The sequence below is a fragment of the Vicugna pacos genome, chromosome 3, assembly GCF_048564905.1.
Source record: "Vicugna pacos chromosome 3, VicPac4, whole genome shotgun sequence".
NCBI classification, from domain to species: domain Eukaryota; kingdom Metazoa; phylum Chordata; class Mammalia; order Artiodactyla; family Camelidae; genus Vicugna; species Vicugna pacos.
In genome coordinates, this window is record NC_132989.1 from 54,753,162 (window position 1) to 54,775,502 (window position 22,341).

A 22,341-nucleotide genomic window follows, 5' to 3' on the forward strand; every position below is an offset into this window, starting at 1 on the left:
TCCATTTTTTAATATAATCACTGTTGACTGATATACAATATAGTATATACTATTATATATAATATAGCAACTAAGATATTTCAGCTAACTGCAAGATGGTGGTCTACAAAGGAAAAATTAGTAACATTAAAATCAGCTGATATTATTATGTTCACATCTGTGGTTCAGGTTTTGAAAGTGAATTAATTTGAAACTATTCATTAAAAAAAACCTTCTAATTCTCTCTGAATTTCATTTATGCATAGTAACTTTTCCTCTACCCTATACTTATGACCTCAAGTAACCAAGATTGGGCCATACTCACACCCAGGTATCCATTATGTTTGTTCATATGTAATAACTACATTCATTATAATGTACCTAGTCTATAATGCATTTGACAGATCAGTGAATGGATTCAAAGGATATGAGTCTAAGAAATTCTAATGTTCTTATTTTGTTTTTGTTTTTGCTACCTTGAGAATTATGGATTTCCCAATAGCCTAATAAATTTCTACCCCAAATGATAGGACTTCTCATAGATGGCATATTCAGCATCCTCCTTGTGGTCTTTAAAAAATAGAAAAAAAAGAAAAAGAAAACACTGAACTCTTCAGCAGGGAGGCCTCTTGGTGATCTCTCTGATCATTTCAGGGTTCCTTTTCCTTATGTTTAAATCATCATATTTTAAGGTTCTCAGGAGGATTGTTAACATCCTTGCTTTGAAAGATTCAGAATTTCCTGAATCAAATATGTTTTGAAAATGTGTTTGGGTGATTGACTGCCAAATCTGGCCCCTTAACCCATTTGGCTCCCCAAAATGTGATTTGAGAAAGGAAAACCAGGAAGGAAAAAAATAAGAAAGAAAGAAAGAAAATTTCTCCTTAAGCAGTGTTCTTACACTTTTCTTGGTCAGTTCAGAAACTTTCTTAAATGCTGTTTTCACCATATAACATTTCATCATATTTTTGCCAGCAGTTGGCCTGTGAGAGCCGCCATGCTCATTCCTGCATTGCCTTTCACATAATCAAATGTCACCCTTGTGTATTGCAAATCATTTCACGATGGATTATTAATGCCAAGACCATGTGCTGGGACATGGAGAAACCATTATGCCAGCAGTAGCCTTCTTACTGAGCCGTGGACGTCACCTCCAATGGTGCTAAGTAATTCAAAATACTTGAAGTGGAGTATGGGACTGGATTTCAGGATTAATCCTTCTGGCTTCATGAAAGCTGTAAGAGATTATGCTTATTCATTCTTTAGAAAAGTGGTGTTCAGACTGAGCTTTAGTTTTCTGATTAATCAAAGGAAAGCAGTCAAAAGGACTGGTGGACACAGACCATTGGTTTTATGCAAAGAAACCTCCCACTGAAGTAAATGGGAGGCTTGGGTCCAAGAAGACTAATTAAAGAATTTTCAGTTAGTCTTAACGCCACCACCTGAACAAAACAGAGAGCCAGAGGGAAAGAAAGCAGCCATAAGCCTGCCTTTTAACCATGCCTTCATAAACTTACTCTAGTAAAGAAAAAGAGAAGCGAAAACATGATTCATTTTTGAATTTCTAAACAATAAATGAAATGATCTATTGTTACTAAACTATTTTTGTTTTAGAAAGTTATATTGAAACACATTAGTGCTTATAGTATCTTTTATAAAAGAAACCATCTTCTAATATTACAGGCATTAAGTAAGAATTCATGCATTTTTGGATGTATTTTCTCTATGCCATTTTTGTCTAGGCAGTTAATCCTTCCCTAGCCACATATCATGACCATGAAAACTTGCAGTAATTTCCATTTTTTACAATAAGAGCAACACAAGGGCCAACAGATCAACGTCTGGCTCCCCTCTTGATGAACTCAGAAGGAAAGCCTCTCATTGTTTCAGCAGCTGTTTTTGTTTCCAAATCCAAAAGGGGAACTTAACTTAGTATTTTGTCTTATTTTATATTTTTATTAAAAGGTTTGTGATTTGCTTTTTGTTTTAAAGCCAGTTACATGGTCTTCCATATAGTCTGCTAGAATGATTTGGATTAATGAATTTTATTCTTGTTTGGGATAAAAAGCAAAAATTCCTTTGCGTATAGTACTAGACCATGTGATTATTTATGTGCACAAGTTATGATTGAATAAAAAATGTATCCCCTGGCTACAATGTTGATGTGATAACTCGATTTACTTGAAATGTAGAATACTAATTCATTGGGGTATTACATCTTTTTCTATATAAATATTTTATTGTTAAAATTGCTTCACATTAAAATAGGTGTTAAACACTGGGGTCGGGTACTTAGGCTGTTTGTATCATGCTAGGTACCATGTGAAATTAAGAGATTTAATATTTCCATAGGCAAACTGTTGATTGATTTTTAAAAATTTTCAACCAATATTTGGTGTTGTGTAACTGGGATGCACAGTTGGGAGACATGAGAGGGAACACTGAGAACAAATGAGTTTCTTCCAAAGTTCTGTCTCTTAAAGGCCTTCCAGTTTTATGCCACTTGGTTTTCAAACCAAAGCCTTTGCCTGTAAAGACACTTGGAAAAACTACTTTTCCAAAGTACATACTGCCTAAAAGAAGGATAGGGGTATTTAACTTTGTTTTGTTTTATTTACTTTTAAGGCAGTAAGCACACATCACCTATATTTTCAGATATAAAACACATATGTTATACTTTCATGCATTAAATAATTCTTCTTTTCAAAGTCCAGGGAATTAGAAGTATATTTAAATCACAATAAACTAAGTTTATAAAATTAAGTTTTTCCCAAGAGAGAAGGACCAAGAGAAAATTTGATTAATTCGTAGACTTGGTTAAATGGAATTGAAATGCTCTCTTTTTACTGACTATTAAATCAGGCCTAGCATTAATATTCCATGCCCCAAATAGAGATTTAGTTCCTGCCATAAAATTGAGACTACTGCCCTGCACTAATGCTGTTTTAATGCCAACTATTACTGTTTGAAAACAGCCGTGACCTCTTCTCTGTCTCTAGAGCTGTATACCTTGATGCAGATGCACACCCTATGCAATGTAACTTAACTTCTAAAGGAGGTGCTTCCTGGTAGAAAGCACCACAGGAAAGCATCCTGTTTTGCAACTAATGAGATTCAAAGATGGGAAGGTTAGTTATAACCCCTTCCTATTTGAAAGTCATATGTAGGCTAATGATCAGGCTTTAATGGCTTGCCCATGAAACTGGGAGTGCATATTGTTTTAATGAGACCTTTTATTTATTCCCCAGACTCCTTTCCTAACTTTAATTTTTTTTTATCAAGCAAAGTGAATAGAGATATTCACATATTGCTGTTCCAAATAGAACAGCAGTGTGTAGTGAAAGGTACTCTTGGGAAAAGGCTCCGTGGTAAACAGACTTGGGGTAGTCTCCGGGGGAGTCTCCTAACCTTAGTTGATAAGCTAGGAAGATGCTCATTGTCTCATGAGCTACTGAGTGAGGAAGAAAGACTGACTCCCTCTTACCCTACCCCACCCCCCACCCTTCTAGGTGCAATCAGAGCCAAGTCTTTTTACATCAAAGCAACTATAAAAATAAACCCAAACTTTGAGCCCTGATCAATTCATCTTGTCTTCACCTTAACTTGAAAAAAGAATAAGAAGAAAAGAAAAAAGGGAAAAGAAAAAAAAACCTCAAGGAGCAAAACACAACATGGTTTTGTAATAGTTACCAGGGACCTTGGTCTAGGTATGTGTGTAGAATAGCATTTGCGGCAGAGGTAAACGAGGAGGAGGCCAGGTGGTTTATATTATAAAAATAACATTCTGACCCACCATGTGCATGAAACGTTTCTTTCAGTTGACAGGAACTGGTGAGTTTTCTCTGAAAATTGGACTCCCAGACCAGTCCCCTCCCCCATACCTAGCAAAGACCCCCCCCCATTCCCAAATACACAGAGCTCTAAATTGTTCCCAGTGTATTTGCAGCCAGCCTGACCAATACAGAAAGAGACACAATATTAACTTGGGTGACTGAGTTTCAACGGTTGCCCTTTTTCACATCACCATCTGGAAGGGGAAAAAATGCTAATATATCTACAATTAGATAAACTGGAACACATGCAAATGTTCATGCTTAGACCAGGGCAGTCAAGGTCTTAAAGAACTAAAAGGGGGAAAATTAGCAGCAGGGCCTGGTTTGTGGCATTCTTTGTGCTGATGGCTTCCTGTTAGGATGAAACTGAGGTGTTGGTGACACTGACCAGAGCTGGCAGGCTGTACACACAAACTCTACAAGTCACTTGCTGAGACTTGGACTCTGAGTTACAAAAGCAAAATGTTCCCAACCACCTGAATGACAGACTTGACAGTCTAAAGGATCTGGACAAGAATTCTCACCTCTTACAGAGTCTGTTTATTTGGTTTTGCCACTTGCAAAGTCCCAGCTTGGGACAGCCCCTTGGGTCTGAAGTGCCATTGGGCAAATGCCACCTAAATCACACTGACCTGCCCTTGGCCCCAGGGAGGACAGCATCTTTGAGTTTGCATGTAGATACAACCTGTCACATGTATGATACATGATGGATCTTATGCAGAAAATCTCTCTCCTTACAAACCACTTTTCAATTCCTTGAATACCATTGGTAGGTACGGAATGAATTGTACCTAACTTGGTTTTATGCATTTAAGATCTGCAGACTTTTTTTTCCCCTTGATGTCTTTAAAATGCAAATATGAAAAATTCTAAGAAGTCTGTTGTTTGTTTAAGATGGAGAGAAGTTACTTATATTGATGTCTTTCCACATGCTTTTCTAAAGAAAAGCTGGGATGTATGGACAGAAAAATCTTAATGTCCAGAAGCAGCTACTCAACACATGTGTCCTCCCTATTTTCTAACACAAAGCATGGACAAAATTAGTAATAAAATGTGGGCTGCCAGGAAAGTTACTGTCCAGAGTATAAATTGTGTCATCCTGGCTAAAAAGTGTTTCTGTAAACAATAACACACTTATCAATAATTTTAAAGTATTTAATAAGTAACTAACAATAAAACTAATATCTTATACATCTTTACGTTTATAACATGTCCATGACTACCAACATTTTATTTCAGTTAATTTAAGAACTTCTGTATATCCAAAAAAAATTGACTAGTCACTGTTTTATTTCCAAATAGCCTACTGACCCACAAATTCAATCTTGATTTAGTTTTGCCATTGCATAGTGTGACACGTGGAATATTATCACTGAAGAGATAAAACCTGCTGAGTGTTAAAGGAAAACTGAGACCTCAGCTAAGTTGGGAGTGCGGATATACTTCCTAAGGGCCTAATTTTAGAGGAACATTCATAACGGATTTTTTTTTTCAGCATGAATGCTGCTGTCCTTGACTTTTGTTTAGAAGCAATTTCTCTAGTGAGAAATTAGCACATTTGATGTTAGCAGAGGTGGCTATATCACTGTGATATTGTGACTTATAATAACATACATTTGATCTGGTTCCTGGCAAAGATCCCCTAAAACCCTCGGAATTTCCTAAGTGATAGGAATGATAAATGAATCTTTTATTATTCATAACAAACCTCTTTATATTGTACCTGAGTTTATGTTAATGAGATGGCTTTTGGGGATGCTCCTAGGGATGGGGCCTGGTTGCTAGGAGAACCAGACATGTGATTAGAAGGCTATAATTTTCAGTCCCAACCTCTGACCTACAGGGAAGGGAGAAGAACTGAAGACTAACTTAATCACCAATGGCCAAAGATTTATGTATAACTGAATCACTGTGCTGTACACCAGAACCTAATACAATATTGTAAATCAACTAAACTTCAGTTTTTTAAAAATCATGCTTACATTATGAAGCCCCCATGAAAATCCTAAATGGTAGGATTCAGACAGCTTCTAGGTTGGTGTACATATAGAGGTGCTGGGACGGTGGTTTGCCTGGAGTGGGTGTGGAAGCTCTAAACCCCTTCTCACATACCTTGCCCTAAGTATCTCTTTCTCTAGCTATTCCTGACTTGTATCCTTTTACAATTAGTCAATAATCTATTAAGTAAACTGTTTTCCTGAGTTCTGTGGGCTGTTCTAGCAAATGATGGAAGCAGAAGAGGGAGTCGTGGGACTCTGCCATTTTTAGCTGGTTGGTCAGAAACACAGGTGACAACCTGGACCTGTGATTGTATCTGAAGTGGGGTCAGTCTTGTAGGACAGAGTCATTAATCTGTGGAATCTGATACTATCTCAGATGGACAGTTTCAGAATTGAGTTAAACTGTAGGACACCTAGCTAGTGTCAGAGAATTAGTTGGTGTGGGGGTTGGTGACCAGAGTATAGAAGTGTAGAGTGTTATGGTAGAGGAGAGAGTTCTCCCTTTCAACCATGAAGCCAGTGAAGCTTCTGTGTAGGCTCCTTTCAACTCCTATGCCAATATTTTAAATTTTTGATTCCATACTGCTTTTCTTAAACAAGATCCCTCAAATTGTGTAAGCTTCAGGCCCCACAAAACCTGGTTCTGCCTCTGCCAATTAGAAATGTGTCACAGAAGGGACAGAAGCTAGAGCAACATTCCTCTAAGAATAGTCCTGGATCCACCTGCCTCAGAATCACCTGGAAAGCTTGTTAAACTGTAGGGTTCCCCATCACAATCCATCTGAAAAGACTGTAATTCAGTAGTTCAGACTGGGGTCTGGGAATATGAACTTTCAGCAAATTCCCCAGGGGTTCTTACTATGAACACTAAAGTTTTTGAACTATTGGTTTGGACTCCAGGCCTAGGAGCCGTTGGGCTCCTAGAAGCTTGTTGATGAGCCAACATCCAAAATAAAATACAAAGCCAGAATGAGCTGGTTTGGAAAGAATTTCTTATCCAGTGGAGCTGGGGACTTTTAATTTGAACGGCTTTTGCTCTTGAAGAGTTACCACATTGTTACCAAACACGTTTAAAAATTGTTGAGCAATCTTATGTGGTAAAATCCCTTATTGTCTTGACTCTATACTTAATCAAGTGGTCCTTTCCAGCCAACACAAGAAACTTCCAACAGAGGATGACATTTGATCTTCTGGTCTAGACATAGCTGGCCTTTCTCTCTCCATTTTCTTTCTCCCTATAGCCCAGGTGAGGGAAAGCATCAAAAGGACAATAGGTGGGAAGAGGGTATTAACATAATTGTCAGCACACGCCCCTCATCATTGGACAGTTTCTTGCTACAGTGTACTGCTTCCTCCTTGGCCTTTTCTTCTAAATGACATTGAGTTCATCGTGTGGGGATGGGAGGAGATACACTTGGAGTCTTATGCCAAACTGACCCATGGAATATCAAAGTGGGAACCTGGGCTAAAGTACTATCTATACTGATTTGGGGAATGCTATGAGACTTTGGCCAAATTATGTATCCTCTCTAGTCTGTGGTGGGTGACCATTTCTGTGACAACTAGAATAGTGTCATGGTTAAAACTCTGAGCTCTTAAGTCAGATCTGGGGTTTAATATTGTTTTGGTCCCTTTTTAGTTGTGTGACCTTGGGATATGTAACATTTGTTTTCTCATGGGCAAAATAAGAATAACAACAAAACCAACTTCATAGGATTGTGGTAATAACTAAATGTGACAGTCAGTATAAAGTGCTTAGCTCAGTGCCCAGCACATAGGGTCAGCAATGAGGATTACTGTTAGTGAGCTCTCTCTCAAGGATGGGCTGAGGGATTTCCTAATTACCTGATGTGAGCAAAACCTTTGTACTGTCTACCTATGACTGGGTAACAAATTGCCTCAAAATTTACTTTCATGGTTTCACATTGTTTCTGAGGATAAGGAATCTGGAAGCAGCTTAGTTGGGTAGTTCTGGCTCAGTGTCTCCCAGGGGTTGCAGTCAAGACATCAGTTGGAGCTGCAGTCATCTGAAGGCTTAACTGAGTCTGAAAGATCAGCTTCCAATTTCACTCAGAAGGCTGTTGGCAGGAGGCATTAATTCCTTACCACATGTGCCTTTCAGTAGGACTACTCACAACACAGCTGACTTTTCCAAGAGAGAAAGCAAATGTGACCAAGATGGAAGCCACAGGGCCTTTTATAACCTAACATCAAAAGTGACATACCGTAGCTTTTGCCATATTCTACTGGTTACACTGACCAACCCTGTGCAGTGTCGGGGGTACCGCACAAGTGTGTGAATGCCAGGGGCTGTCTCAGATGCTGGCGACCACCACCTTTAAATAGTTTTCCTGAGCAATGCCACATGCTCTTTTTTCTTTTTTTTCTTTTTTTGGCTTAAATTTTAGATTAGAATCAGGAGGCTTTGAAATGATTATAGTGGTTTTTAATCTACCAACAAATGAAAGTCATCTAAACATCAAAATAATTGTCTGAGTGGGGTCTGCTAGCCACTTGAAAAGCATGTGACTCCACATGCCAAAGAAATCCACAGCTGACTTTAGTAAAATCTTGACTATTAAATATTCCAGCTCTGCACTTTCACAAAGTGCAAAGGACAGAAGTTGTCTCTCTATATTAACAAGCAAGAATGGTTAGCGGAAAAGGCATGGTTTACAAATCTGTATTTATGATTGGGGTCTGGCTGAAAAACAGCGAGAATAAACCATACAACCTGGGAAGTCTAATTCCAGCAGGAAGTTGCTTTGAAATAACATCATACTTCATTCACTCCCCAACTGATGTCTTTGACGACCGGTTTGGACACATCAATAAAACGTCCTGTCACTTACCATATTTTATTTTCTTGCAGAGTTTCCCACTGTTTGATGGTAACTCTAACAGTGCCTGTTCTTACAGCAGACTCCACATGCTGATTTAGATTTGCCGAGTAGATTGCCTTTGGTTAAATTTCTTGCCCAAGCACAGGTCCTTATGGTTTGAGAGGTCCCATTAAAAGATCCCTAAAGGAAAATATGCAGCTTTACTGGCTTGGATTTGTAGCTCCAAAATGTAAAAGCAAGCGGCTGGTTAGTATTATAGACATTTTGAAGTACTTGTCTTTCAGAAATGCAAAGAACAATAGCAAGAAAGCCTTTGATGGCTCAGAATTTATTTTATTTTATGTACTTATTAATTGGTACACTTTCTCCCCAATTTTAACCAAAGATTCTGTACATTGAAACAATAAAATAACTAAAGACATGTGTCTCCTTTAAAATCTTGATATTGGTTATGTCTCATAGTCCTTTTCCATGCTTTCTGGGTAAAGGCTCTTTCTGTTCTCAGCCCTGCAGCACTTTGATCTCGGAAGCGGTGCCATTTGGTTGTAAATGTATGTGGCGCCTTTGATCTAGTACTTAGCTGGTCTTATTTAAAATAGATAGCTTCTTTTATCTAAGTAGTGTTTACTAGGTCTCTCTCTATGAAAGATGGTTTAAATTGCTATTATTTAGATAGAAAGTTATATAAAGTTTCTTAAGAGTGCTTGTATCTGAATCTAATTCTCTAAATTCTAAACTTCACCAGCTCTATTATAGATTTGATACAGCAAATTCCTATTAAAATGAGCTGTTCCTACAGATGTCAGGTTAATATTTGCAAAAACTTTGTTTGCTTTTTAACAGGGAACTGATTTTCCAAAGAATAATAAACATTTCCTACACTCAGGCAAAAATAGTACTCTCAGAGTGTCTGAACTTAATGGCCAATTTTCCCTCTGCAATTCACATATTACAATATTTTTATATTACTGGGTTATGAATACTATAAAGGGTTTATTGAAATGGGACTTTTTAAAGTAATAAATATATATCTTGAATTCTCTTCTTTAAGAGGTTTTCTTGAATATTTTGTCAGGCACTTTACTGACTTGTGTTTCAGTTTCCTAGTCTGCATTCAGTTATTCATCCAACAAACTTTGTTGCAGGTATAGAGACACAGAGATGATTGTCACAGACTCTGCCCTTAGGTTGCCCACAGCCTGGGGTCAGGGCACAGAGCACTATCAGACAGTTACATGGCAGTATTATGTGTGCCTCTCATGAACAGCGGTCCTCACAACCTGCAATTAGGAATGGTCAGGGAAAGCTTCATGGAAGAGTTGGCATACAAGGTTCAGTGAAAGCCTGCTGACTCAGAACTCAGTGTCTTGTATATACCCAGCCAAGTGCATAATGCAAAGGCAACCTATCTGCCCAACTTTCCTGACCCACCCCCTCCTGGGTTTAATGCAGGTGGCCTGAATCTTGAGAATGGTCTAAAATTTGAATGGCTTTGCTGCCTGAAGCTACCCCAAAGCCTTCTAGCTTGTCATTCAACACTAAAGAGAAAAACCCCAAACCACTTCTCACATACACATTTAGAACTTTAGCTCCACTCTTCATTTAAAGGAAATATTGGAAATCTCTTTGCGTTGTAAGGTAAAATAGCTGCCTTTAATTGTTCTGGTTTTTAGGCTCCCTACACGTTTTTTTCCCATCCTCCTAGGTGTCATGTTCCTACCATTTCAGAAGTCTTGTCATTACTCCACCTATATACTAACCATGTGTGAGCACTTCCAAGAGCTGACCCTGGGAGTGGGCACTCTGGAGGACGCCCAAGAAATGTATAAGAGGCCCTGGCCTGGCCTGGAGGTTGGGAGAGGGAAAGGAAGAATTAATAGTCAGAACTGTTGCAGAAGGGAGGTTGCAGTGGGAAAATCAGAGGAGGCCAGGGCCTGACCTCGGGGGACTCATACTGGGTTTGTGGAGAGGGGGAGGAGAGGCAGCCTCTGGAGGACACAAGAGCATGAGTTTGGAGTGTTCTTGGGTCAGTCAAGGATGGTCATCGTGGGGCAGATGAGGTAGAGGCGGAACGTGCTAAAAGCAAAAGGAGGGTTTGGCTTTTTCCCAGTGGTGCTACCAAACCCTTGAGGCTGATTAACTGCAAAATGAAGTGGGATCTTTGATACTTTCCTCTTCCTCAACATCAGTCACCAAACAGTACTGATTCTGAGAAACTTGCATTTTAGATAGTAGGAGGCTTGGAGATTAGAGAGTCTGGCCTTCCCATTTGTCCAGTGAGGAAATAACCTCCAAAGTTCAGGCATCCCAGGTTCATAGTCACTGAGTGGCAAAGCCAGGGGAGCATGGCCACCCTATGGACCAGGACCTGGGACTGGGCTTCTCTTCTGGGGGTTGTTTTCCACTAGGAGTCCTGGAGTAGTGTGTAGGACCCTAGACAGTTCCCAGGAGCCTGTAGCAGAGAGGCTGTCACACCCTGAGATCCTCCAACAGGTGTGGGTTCAGGGGATAGTACAGTTCTCATAGGGCTTCATCCTCTATCTTGACCCTCCACCCCCAGATCCACGCCAAGCCAGAAACTGAATAAGAGGAGTTGGAAATAAAAGATAAAGAGAAGACGAAAAAGACTCAGGATAAATTGAGCAGACCCATGTGAGCCACAGGAAAGCCAGACTAGGAGGATGAAGAGCAATATTACATTTGAGAAAAATGAATTTTTTTGTGAGTTACTAATCATAGACTGCCTATGGCCCTTAACTTTTGGAAGGCCAAACAGAGTATGTCCTACCCAAACTGCATAGACTGAGAGCAAAGTAGAAAAGGTGGTCCTCAGGAAAATCAGGGAACTATTATTAGAAGGAGGGTGAAGAATAAGTGCTAGAAAAGTTAAAATAAGAGATTTTGATGGCAGCCCCCTCCTCCTAACCTGAAGCTAAGAAAGTATAAGCCTGAGATGTTCTCATGGAGCGTTACCATGTGCCAGATACTCTCAGTGCTTTGTCTGTATTAACTAATTGAGGCTATCCTCACCCTGTGACATAGGAACTACTATTATTCCCATTTACAGAGGTGGAAACTGAGGCACAGAAAGACTAATTTGCCCAAGGTCTTTCAGCTAGCAAGTTCCAGAGCTGGGATCTGAACCCAAAGAGTCTGACTCCAGAACCTGTGTTCTTAATTACTGTGTTAAAATTTTCTCCCATTTTCCTTCTTTCCTTACTTCTTTTTTCAGTGAAATAACAATTTGAAGAAGACCCTAATAATGAATGTAATCACCTAGCACATAATAGTAGCCATTATTATTTTTCTTATTATTTATCAAGAGAGTATGCAAAGCCTCTGGTGCACAGTAGACATTCAATGACTGAGAAATAAGGCAAAAAGCATTTGAAGACCCAGCAAGATATTTGCATGGGCTCTAGGGTTGAAAGAAAATCTTCATGGTCTTCAGGGAATTAGCAATGGGTATGAAAGAATAAGTACAGACAGCAAATGTATAAATAGAAATGTCCAGAGACGCATTGAGACAAGGGTAAAATGGTGAGATGCTGAATCCTTTAATGACTCCTTTTCTCCTTCCCTTCTTAAGTGCTGCTTAAGTAGAGCTGAAGCCAGACGGGATGCAGCTAAAGTGGCCCTAATCAACTCCCTCTTCAATGAGCTGCCCTCCCGGAGGATCACCAAGGAATTCATAATGGAGAGTGTGCAGGAAGCAGTTGCCTCCACCAGTGTGAGTACCAACTAGGGAAGGGAGGAGCGGGCTGCGCTGAGAATACTGAGGCATTTGAATCTTGGGAGATACTAATGTGAACAAGTTCTTTAAGAATTCTTCAGGTTTAATTTTTAACCCATTAAATCAATAATTTCAGCAAAAAGAACACTTAGGTTGGAAATCTTGAATTTGGAGCTGGTTCCCTATTCCATGTCTCAGTAATATTCTTTAACCTCCTTGGATCATGGTTAATCAAGCTTCAAATCAAGGTAGATAATCTGATCCACCTTGATTTGTTTATTTGAATATTTGCTGTTTAGGGAGCATTGATTCTTTTAGGGCCTGAGAATGCATGCAGTGGAATAGTACTTTAATCAAGAGATAAGGAAGCTCAATTTTTCCCAAATTTAACTAATCATAAAAATCACCTGAAGTCCTTATTAAAAGGGCTGATTCCCTAGCCAGCATGAGGAAACACTGACTGCCTAGATTTGGGAAAAGTCATATGTCCAGTATTTGTTAGCTGTTAGAATTATCATGCTTAATACCAATTTTTTTTTTCAGAGAGCTTTGGAAATTTCTGTAATGGGCATAATTAAATGCAAAGAGCCAAAAACTCTGTCTTAGACATTTAGATGATACATTTTCTCCACAACCCAGGAGTCGATGATTTGCCCCATGAATTATTTGGAGCTCCTAATCCTTATACCTCCAAACTATAAGCCATGGAGGAAGCCTTGGGTCTTCACTGGGACAGGTGTCACCCTGGTGTCCTCCAAGTGCAGGAACTTGGCATTACCAAAGGGATTAGCCACCTCCTGGTTTCTCCTTTAGCATAAGTAAACCCCATCTGAGATTTTCATTCTCTGATTCCCTTAATCTGACTCTAAAGGTTCTGTCATTCTGAAGAAGCTGCTGATAATGGGGGTGATATTATCACACTAGCAGTGATCTTTTTGCTCCTCTTCCCCTTATAAATGCTCTTATCATACAGGGGAGAGATAAGGGAAGAGGCAGAGGACAGAGAGTGGTTTTCCTGGCAGAGAGATGTCAGGGAGCTCTGTTCTATATCTGCCCTGCGGATGAAAGGAAGCCTTTATTTTTCTGCCCTGTAAATTTCAAGTGCCTTTGAGGGAGAGGAGTTAGGAAAATGATGCCTGATTTATATGTGTGGAATTTACTCAGGAGCAGGGAAGGGCCCTCAGTATAAATGTAATTTATCATTTTTTCATGGAAATTTCTAAGGAAAGAGAATATATATGGTTTGCAGGCTTCTGGATGGATTTCCTCTGGGATATTTAAAAAGCCAACATAAATATTTCAGCAGTAGTGTGTTAATGTTATTGCATTCAAAAGCTATAAATTTGCTGCTATCTGATGCTGGCAGTTGTTTGTTCAGTCTCACAAAGCCATCGCCCACCTTCCCAGGAATCCAAGGCCGTGGGATATTGAAGGGCAGGCCCCAATGCCATTCCAGTGCTCATGTTAGCTTTTTTAATGCCACTTTCCCTAACCAAACTGAAGAGGAATTTCATTTCTTCCCATCACCCACCCACCTTGTTTCTGAAAGATTAAGTGGTCCAGAAGTGAAAAAAAATATAAAAATCTATGTCTGTAGGCTGAACACTGGCATATTATGAACAGCTCCCATTAAGAATCATGGTGGTAAAATATGAATGGTCCATACAACTGGAGAGTTTTTTTCCCTGTCAGCTACATAATTTGCTTAGTGATCATTGGAATCCAAAGGAGCAAGGTCAGCTTTTCAAGATTTCAATAGCGGATGGAGGCAGCCTCAGAGGGCAGCCTCTCAAACATTAACGCTACCACCATCAAAAACCCTGTGGAGAGATATGGGGATTTCTGCCGTGGGATAATTATTCTTTTAGCGATTATATAATCAGTTAACGTTCTAATCAAAAGCTAGATTCAAATTGATGACAAAATCATACTTACTCTAAGTCATAATGAGGTAAAGGATTTTATCAGCAATCAACTGGTTGTAGAATGCACACCTGAAGGACAATGAAAGGCTCGCTTTGCGGCCACAGGATTAATTCAAGACCACTCAAAGAAGAGGAGGAAAACTCTGTAATACTTTCCTTTTCTGCTTCCTTCCCAAGGGCACTTTGGATGATGCAGATGACCCCAGCACCAGCATCGGAGCCTATCACTACATGTTGGAGTCAAACATGGGGAAGACCATGCTGGAATTTCAGGTACCTGACTTCCTGCCACATCTTAGTTTTGCTACACAGCCCAGAAGCCTGGGAGGTTGCTACTCTTACCACTAACGTCTCCTGTCCCAATAATCTTCACTTTTTTTGTTTTGATCATTTTAATTTAACCCTCTTAGGATCCAGCACCGTAGCTCCTTTTTAGCCACACCTCAGTAGGTTAAAACAAACAAGCAAACAACACACAATCTTTGCTTTCTTAAAGGGAAGTAAAAGACTTAAGTTAAGAAACAGGTGAGGAACATGATTGTCTTACGACTCTGTAACATTTTACCAGCTTTTCAATATAAAACTCTCCCTTAAACCAAGTCAAACAGTTTGAAGTGTTGGTTGTGACTGGTTCTTAATTTTCAGAAGTCATAGATGAAGGTGCCCGCAATGTATATTAAACAGTTCCCCCCTCAGTTACGGTTTTCCTGTTAAACAAGATCTGCCACCCTCTATCGTTAACTAAATCAAGGAACGGAGCAAGCTGTAACCATTTTCATTCCTCTGCCAACAAGCAGTAATAGAGTTGAGGAAATATACTACCTGTTATTTGCAAATTAAATAATTGTATTAGTAACGATAAGAATAATAATAGCTAACATTTACTGGATGCTTACTCTGTCTGGCACTATGCTAAGCATTTAATAAATCTTACCAGAATTTAACCCTCACAATGGACATATGAGTATTTACTATTCCCATGTCATCACTGAAGGAGGTATGCTATTATAGCTTGGTAAATGGCACAGCCAGCCTGATTTCTGAGCTCACACTTCTGACTTTTCATCCTATATTGTGCTGTCCAGACGAAAATTCAGTAGTGTTTGAGAATGAAAATTGTGCTCCTAAAAAATCTAAACTTGAATGCAGTTGACCATCCATGTATATCAATACTAGTAGGGATCAATGTGAAATGTTATAATGAGGGCCTTTACCCCCTGAATTTTTTTGGAGGCGGGGGTTAAATTCCAAGAAGCAATCAGACATACAAAGTTTTATGGACGAAAATGTCCATCATGGTATAATTTACAGTGATGTTCCGGCTGAGCCCTGAAGCCACCAACTTTCAAATACCTTCTTTGTTACCTTTCAAACTCTTTTTTCTGATGACAATGACATAGCCACTTCTCCTGGTGGATATGCCCCCCCTGCCTGTTTTTAATAATCAGCCATTTCCTCATCATTCTCTTGTTTGATTAAAGCAAAAATACTCTAAAGCAAAAATGCCCTGTCCTAGGAAGATCTCAGTCACCCAGGTTTCTCCTTAAGTGGCTGTGATCTCACTGACCTTTGACATTGCTTGTCTTGGTTTGGAAGAGATCTTAAATCTCACCTTCTGGTGTAGATGGGGGCACACATCAGCTCAGTGGTTCTGAGCCCAGGCTTGGGAGTGGGCAGGTCCATTTTAGCCTAGTTCATTTCCTCACCTCTAAATCTGTTTCCTCACTTGTATGTAAATTAGGAAGAATAGTAGTAGCAACAGTAGTAGTGGTGCTACCTCGATGTGCATTGTGAAGATTAAATGGGACCACACAGAGAGTCCAGAACAGCTCCCGGCATATAGTAACTGCTCAGTGAAGGTTAACAACTATTATATTTATTTCTGAAGAAGGACTGCTTTACTTGAAATGCCAGAGGCTCCTGGAAAGATCCCCTTGACAACTGCATCTAGCATAAAGGCTTCAGAGGACATGGTAACTCCCCGGCACTAAATATCTCAGGGTCCTTGCTATAGAATAAAATAGTAGAATTGTAAGGGGTCTTTTTTTTTTTAAATTTCCTTAACAGTCTAAAATCAAACAGAAAAAAAAAATAAAAGGGAGGAGCATGACACAAGGGAAGGAACACAAACTTTTAAAAGTACAGACCTAAATGTGAAGCCTGCACTACCACTTGGCATTTGTGAACTCAACCATTCCGAGACTCAGTTTTCCCTCCTGTAAAATAAGCATCATGATGCCCTTTGTGTAGGATGTTTGTAGGACTTACATAATGTGACATTTATAAAGCATCTAGCACAGTGATTTCCCCAAGGAAGAACCTTGTTTATTTCCTCCCCCTTCAATGCTGACAAAAGAATGTTGTACTTCTTTTATTATAGAATGAGCATTGCCTGGCCCAGTATATGGTAGCTTGTATGGGATTTAGTAGCTATTTTCAGAAAATCAGGCATGTTTTTTTAATGCCACAAGTTAGGCTGCCAAAGATAGGGAATGCAAAAAAAATTTTTTTATGCTTAAAATTCGGTCCAAGTACTATGAAAGGCTGTACTCAACCACCTTTTGGTAATATTTTAATTGCTTTGCTATGAGCTACATGTTTTTTGTGTGGTCTTTGTAGCAAGGTATTTAAATGTGTGAAATAATAATTTAAATCATACTGTGGAAATGCTTCATAAATTCTCATAAAGGAGGCTGGGTGCTGGATAAGGGACAAAGGAAGAGGAAGATGTGAGGGCAGAAAAAAATCCCCCTTCCCTCCTCCCAGTAGGGATGCTGGCAACCCAGGAGGAGGGCCATGGAGCACATCCCTTTTCTTTCCGCCAGCTCCAGGTCGCCTGCTGGGTTCCTACACATTCCTTGGTGGCCTGGGTTAAATGCATCAGCTTGTTTCTGCACATAATGGGAACTGACCACAGACCTGGGCTGTTTGCAGTCAACACAGCAATTCTGTACCCCTGGTGGGCAATAGATGTGTGTTTGTATCTAGCTATGGATGACTATACCATATTAAAACAAGGCTGGTGTCTCCTAACTGCCCGCAGGCTTCCCAGGGTGGGCCAGCAAGAGGACAGCGCACAAAGGAAATGTGATAGGCTTCTGCTTACCTTCACTTTGTGGGAAGGAAGCTGGGATGCCTGTTAAGGTCGTCTTGCCACAGAGAAGACTGGTGTTTGAAGGGTGGGATAGCGACAGCCCTAGCCACTGGGTCTTGTCAGGGTCAGAATCGAGGCCAACTTTGACTGAAGCCGGTTAATATATTTATTCTGAAGCCTAATGCAATCCAAAGACTCGTTGTTTATTTACATCTTTGCTAAATTCTCCAGGTCGCCTTTTAAAACCTCATCCCATAAACAAATTTCCTCTTAAATCCATTCTCTTGGGTGGGGAGATGGTGCCCACCTGTTTTTCAAGTTCTCCATTTACACTGTTTGTTTTTCTTATTTCTGATGAATCACAGAACCAAGCCAGTCTCCCCGACAGAGTTCTAGAGAGAAGCAGTGTCCGTTTTCCCCCCACGACGTAGCTGAAAGGCCAAACATTGTTTCTCATAGGAGGTAACACCAGGAAACACTGTGAAAACAGAGCCCAGTTGTTGGTTTAAATTGAATGAATGACAAAATGAACCAGGAAAGCTCTAGAATCAGAGCTGAAACTGCAATTTTCCCTGAAGAGAAAGAAAACATAGGGCTTGATTCACCAATAGATTTTAAATTGACTTAGCTGATGGGGACCGCTATGTAATTTGCAGAGCCCAATACAAAATGAAAATGCAAGGCCTTTTGTTCAGCAAGTACTGAGAATTTTTATACAGTGGAACACTAAACCGAGCTGGAACCCTGAATGACTGCACAGATCACAAGCTTGTGAAGCGGCCTTGTTCCCTGAGATGGACCCCAGAAGGGTCCAGACTAGAGTAAAGAGAGTCAGGCATTCAACTCAGGCACGAAAGTTAACGGAGCATCAAAAAATTCAGTAATCAGGATAATATTAAAATAATATTACAATGCGGTATTTTTAAAACTCAAAATAAATGTGCAAAAATTCATGACAAACAAAACATCAACATTTTAAATAAAGGTAGAATTTTAAATAAAAGCCCCTGAACTCGCATGACTCATCTTAAGTCTTGCTTCACTCACCTCACCCGAGTCTCAGCCCCACCTCTAGGCCAGCTTCTTGTTTACCTGTCAGCCCACTCAGACTCCCCAGGCTTCTAGATCAGCCCGTGTAACAAATACAGGACAAAGACTATAGTGAGGAAGGGGCAGGACAGACAGCTCGTCGTACAGGCTTCCTTTAGAGTGATAGGGCTTCGACAAATAGAAAGCAGTGCTGTGAAGGCCAGGCAGCAAGGAATCATGGTGAAACTAGGAAGCAAATCCTTACCGAAGTCCCCAGCAGCCCTCTCCTTGCCAGTCTGCCAAAATGCGAGGATTTCCAGTGGAATCAAGGGTTTCCTGGGGTTGAGCCCAGGGCTTACACAGCTTCAGGAAGATCTGAAGATAGTGAACTGGGTCATCCAAGGGAAAAGAAGTGGGACAGGAAGAATGTGGGAATATTTCAATATATTTCACATAATGGTGGCGAGATTTGTATCTCCACGGTGGAGGGTGAGAACTCGACCAGAGCGTAATGTAAGAAGGCACAAAGAAGGTCATCTTTCCTGAGGGATTTTTACAAACGGGCAACAATGAGGACGAGGCAGTTGTGTTATGGCAGAGGGAAAAACTGCCTGGTGACAGAATAGAAATTTAGACAAATCAGAGCGAGTAAGGAAGATGATCCTCTTCCTGCTTGTAAAACCAGTTCAAGTCTCTGTGGGGAAGTCTTTGAGACATGTAGGTTGCCAAGGGACATGAGAAAGGTTTCTGGTTCTGTTCACAGCAAAACTGTGGGTTCGAAAGTCTTACAAGGATTGCTGGGTGGAATGACTGGAATTTATCTGGAAGAGGGACTCAGTGCATAGATAAGAATGAGAGTTTAGAGAACACTGGAGGAAAATATATTACTAAGGCAACAATCGTTGGAGGATGGAATTAAGAGCCCTGTTAGCAATAGTTTGTTTCTCAAATTGGGCCACAAAAGATGTAGGGACAATGTCAAGAGGGCTATTGGAAGCCACAGAATAAACTTGGTGTATCTTTCTGGGCTTTCAACTTTACATAAAGATTGCAGGGTAAAGGAGTGGAGTGGTATTTATTTTATTTTATTTTTTTAAATGGACGTATATAATTGGATATAAAATTTAAGTAGATAGAACATGTAACAAATGTCTTATTTGTAAACATTGTCCCTCTTGTAACACCTTGGAGACTGTTCTATATCAGGACCTAAAGAGCATTTTTTAATTCTATTTTTCCTATTCATTTTTATGGCTGTGGAGTATTTGGTGAGTAGGTTTGAGGGTACAGTAAGAAGGACAATATAAATTTACCTTCCTTGGTCACTGGGGTTACTTTGATAAGAAACACAGTTGTGGGAGCCAGACAGATTAGGCAAGATTTGCTTATAGAACAAAGCAAATCACTTTTCCAGATTAACGTAGTGATATGACAGAGTGGGAATCTGGATGGGGGCAGAGAGAAGTAGAGAGAGGGCATGGGAGGAGTGGCTTCACTGGGCACTGGATCCAGGACCCTGGGCAAACCAGGAGGTCCATGTTTGGGGCAGGAGGCATAGCTCAGCCGGTATCCATGTCATATTTTAATTAACAGAAACACACAGTTTTGCTTTGACTGGGGTCTCTATGGACTCTTGGAGTGCTTGCTGTGCATACACAAAATCCCATACTGGACCCCAAGCTGAAAAGAAGAAAAGCATTACATTCTAATGGCAATGTTAGACAAGACAATAGTGCTGTTTGTTCTTCTGATGATCTTACGGCTTTAAATTTTGCCTCATCATTTTAAGATGACTGGAATCTCAGAGTCACTTTGTACCTCCTGATTTTCATAATGAAAACATTTTCCAGAGGAAGCAGGCATAAAGACAATAAAAGTGTTTTTTTTTTTTTTTGAATGGGCATAGGCCATCTCCTAAATGTTGTTTTCTTAATTAGTTTCATGACCGGAAATTTCCTTGTTATTTTCTGATAATTTTATGGGTGTAACTTGTATCATTGATCCACAATTGTTGTTTTCTTGATCAAAAATCAAAAAATTTAGATAACATCAGTGGAAGACTGCTAATCCTAATCAGATTAGGAAAATAAAACCTTCAGTTATCTTGCCCTTGGTATTGTGCAGGGAACAGATGATGCTGACAGAAAGGCTTAATGCTGTGCTCAGGCCTGGCTGCTGAATGTGAAAGCTATGGGTGGGTTTTAATGTCCTTATTGTCCATATTTTAAGGCATTTTCTCAACTGAATTTATAAATTTGGGGGGTATTTTACAGTTTCTGTAGCTAGTCCATTATATACTTTATTTTTATTTCTTGGCCTAAATTTTTAAAAATTTAAATTGTTTTCTTTAATATGTAATATTGTCACATGATTCAAAACTCAAAAGGTGCAAAAGAATGTCAGAGTAAGGTCTCCCTCCCTCTCTTCCCCTCCAGGCATTCCTTCTCTCTCCCCAGAGGCAGCTCCGGTTACCAGATTCTTTTGTATCTTGCCAGAACTCTTCTAGGCGTTTACAAGCAAATGTTTATAGGGATCTTCTATTCTTTTTTAATCAAATAATAGCACACAGTATACATGTTGTGCGCCTTGCTTTTATTTTAACAACACCTCATAGAGATTATATTAGAACTAGAGAGCCTTCTCACCCTTTACAGTTGCAACATATTTGATAGTATGAACGTATTGTAGGGGAGGAAGAATAATGTTCCTTCTACCCTTCTGAGTTCTTAGCTGAGGCCCCTGTAATAAAAGACAGATTGACAAGAGAAAAACAGAAGTACACCTCATGTATACGTGACAGATACACGGGGAAAATGAGTACTTGCTGAGGTGGCTTAGCATTCAGAGTTAAGTATCTTAATAGGGAAAGGAGAGGGGATGTAGGCCTTTCAGGGGAAAGTAATCTTTAAGAAAGAAGAATGGGCCCTTAGAAGAATAGATGGGAGGTATGATAGTTTGTGACTAAGTTTGCCTGGGTGTGAAGTAGACTTCAGTTTCCACTTCTATGATAAGAGTCAGTCTTCCCTGGTTGATGAAACTCCTGGGGAGGGGATTTGTAACAAGTGGGAGGCTCTGTCTTTTAGGCAGTTAAGGGGAATTCAGAGAAAGCCTCTCCCTGCATTGGCTGTTTTTTAAGTACTTACAGCTCAAAATAATCAATATACCAAAGTGGCATATTTTGGGGTGGCAAATTCTGCTGCACTTCAGTATCATACTTTATTTAACCATTCCTTTAAAAATGAACTTGAAAATATTCCCAGTCTAAGGCAGTTCTTTTAAATGATTAAAAAAATAGCCTTGCCTATACATTATTCTCAGATATGCCAGTACATTCACATAACTTCTTGAGTGTATAATTGTTAGAGCATATGTATTTTTAATATTGAAAGGTATTTGTGAATTATTTTATTGTTTTATTGTGCCAGATATGGATATAGCAGGGGAGGGCAGGAAAAGTGCTCAGAAGCCTGAAACTGGAGTTTGAGAAGTCTCAAAGTGTTCTGACAGTACAGTGTATTCTATTTCCCTGATACAGCTGGGGATCAGAGTTGCCCTGCTCAGCAATCACTGAGGCACCTTTTTTCACATTTCTGCTTTGAGATTAGTGACAGGTATTTGGGTTTTACAGGAGCTGATGACCATTTTCCAACTTCTGCACTGGAATGGAAGCCTAAAAGCCCTTCGTGAAACAAAGTGTTCCCGACAGGTGAGATTTTCCAGTCAAGCACAAGTTTGTGTTGTAAGCACCGAGAAGATGGCTCATCATATTCCAAGGAGGTTCTCTTGTTTGGATTTTTCTGTGTTTAAACTTAGTAATTTATTTATTAAGAGCAGAGGACATACATATGACCATATATGCTGCATCAGAGACTAACCAGATATGCACACTAAGAAGAATTTTGGCT

General features: G+C 39.8%; 1 protein-coding gene across 5 annotated transcripts in view; it reads left to right on the forward strand.

Annotated features, from left to right (window-relative positions):
- The window catches only part of LIX1 (limb and CNS expressed 1), a 55,808-nt gene that overhangs the window by 28,896 nt on the left and 4,571 nt on the right, over positions 1–22,341 (forward strand). For all 5 annotated transcript variants that reach the window (XM_072958364.1, XM_006212957.4, XM_072958362.1 and 2 more), the window contains 3 exons: positions 12,245–12,385; positions 14,491–14,586; positions 22,065–22,142. In XM_072958364.1, coding sequence (XP_072814465.1) covers positions 12,245–12,385; positions 14,491–14,586; positions 22,065–22,142 — 315 coding nt within the window. The remainder of the gene's footprint in view (positions 1–12,244; positions 12,386–14,490; positions 14,587–22,064; positions 22,143–22,341) is intronic.